At 32.1% G+C, this 1,899-nt stretch overlaps 1 protein-coding gene across 1 annotated transcript in view; it reads left to right on the top strand.

The window, feature by feature from the left end:
- Window positions 1-1,899, top strand: part of PDE3B (phosphodiesterase 3B, cGMP-inhibited) — a 168,641-nt gene that overhangs the window by 113,306 nt on the left and 53,436 nt on the right. The window contains exon 3 of the mRNA XM_010830572.1: window positions 51-299. Within this exon, the coding sequence (XP_010828874.1) occupies window positions 51-299 (249 nt within the window). The remainder of the gene's footprint in view (window positions 1-50; window positions 300-1,899) is intronic.

Here is a 1,899-nt window from a genome sequence, read left to right as displayed (position 1 = left end):
TGTGTCTAACAAATATGTTATTTTATGTCTTTTTTTTTTTTCTTTTCTAGATTTCTGGAGGTGGAAGTGGAGTTGATCTTTCAGTGCTAAATGAAGCTCGCAATATGGTGTCAGATCTTCTGGTTGACCCCACCCTTCCTCCACAAGTCATTGCTTCCCTACGGAGTATCAGTAGCTTGATGGGTGCTTTCTCAGGCTCCTGTAGGCCAAAGATGAATCCCCTCACACCATTTCCTGGATTTTATCCCTGCTCTGAGATAGAGGACCCCGCTGAGAAAGGAGATCGAAAACTTCACAAGGTCAAAATACAATAATCAGCCAGCCCTATTTATCATGTTTAATAATGTTTTTGAATTAAAACTGCTCCTTTAAATCTTAGATAAAATAGAATTTCTTTTTAAAGGGCTTGGTTCCTTTATAGTACATTGAGTTGCTTGGGACTTCAGAGGTAGTTATAATTTCAAATAGTTCAGTATGAAGCAAGCTTTCAGTTTTCATTCTGAATAATATTACTGTAATTAGCAGTTATAACTTCATTGGTAACAACTATTTTTTATTATCTTTAAGAAGCAGAGAACAGAAGGAAAATTTATTTTCAGGCTGTACAGCAAACTAGTAGTCAAATTGTGTCATTAATCTATTTTATTTTTTGGAAACCAGGAATTCTTTTTGGACCAATAAAAAAAAACGATCATTATAATAGTCATGAAATTCCATAGCATTAAACTGATTTTCACATTTTTTGGAACTCTCTACCTACCCACTGGAGATTACTGTAGCCCAATAGGCACTGATTTTTCCATCACTAGACATGGGATTGATTTTTCTTTAAATATCACTGACTCAAAATAGGATTTCCTTTAGAAAATAATAAGTACTATTCTAAATAGGTATATATTATGCATGTTCAGAGTGCTTTTAATTCTTTTATTTGGCTATCAATAGTCAAATTGATACCTTTACCTGTAGTTAATATCATAAAACTTTAAAAATAGAAATATTTTAGAGATTATTTTAACTGCTTTGTTCTACTGGTTAAAGAAACTAAGAGAAGATGAAATTCCAATCAGTTAATTTTCATTGTAATAGTGTATACAGAGTTTAGAAAAAGTTAAATATAGTTTTTGGAGACTTTGATCATCAATTCATTTTGTTAATTCTCAGCATTGTTATATAGAAATGTTGAAAAATTAAGTAAGCCTGATTAGGGCAAAATTTTGGTAATTATTGATCACAAATCTGGATCATAAGTAGTTGTGATGCTCTATTTTTAAAGTGTATAGAATAGCAGCTGCCTTATTCAAAACCCAATGGTAGTTACACACATTTTTTTTAAAGCACTCTACCCATGAGAAAAGGATTAATCACAGCATCAAATAGGGATAGCAATAACTTCATCAATAAAATAATTAATACATTTTGAGTTATTAATGGTTTTCATTTGGTATGTTGCTCTTCCTTTATATTTTCCATTGGCATTTGAGGTTTCAAATAGTAATTTTAAAAAGTAATAATTCTTAAAACTGTTAGGCATAAAAATTGCATTGAGGGAGTTCACTGGCAGCCTCGTGGTTAGAATTCCAGGCTTTCACTACTGTGGCTGGGGTTCAGTCTCTGGTTGGAGAACTGAGATCCTGCAAGCCATGCAACCAGGCAAAGAAATTTAAAAAATCACATTGATATCAGTATTCTGTTTGTTACTATGTTTACTATGTAGAAAAGTGTACTTGTACATTTTAGAAGCATTTTAAACAAACAGGATGCCTAATTGCCTCATTTCCTGAACGAAATCTAGGTAATCAGGTTTATTTCAGTACTCCAATTTACTGATAGGAATAAGTCACAGAAGAATCAGGAAGTAACCCTTATTTCTTTTCTTTGTGTTCTTTTAACTTCTTA

The sequence above is a fragment of the Bison bison genome, unplaced genomic scaffold (genome assembly GCF_000754665.1).
Source record: "Bison bison bison isolate TAMUID 2011002044 unplaced genomic scaffold, Bison_UMD1.0 scf7180017864518, whole genome shotgun sequence".
NCBI lineage: Eukaryota > Metazoa > Chordata > Mammalia > Artiodactyla > Bovidae > Bison > Bison bison.
Note: the sequence above shows the minus strand (reverse complement) of the source record. Positions and strands in the feature narration are given on the sequence as shown.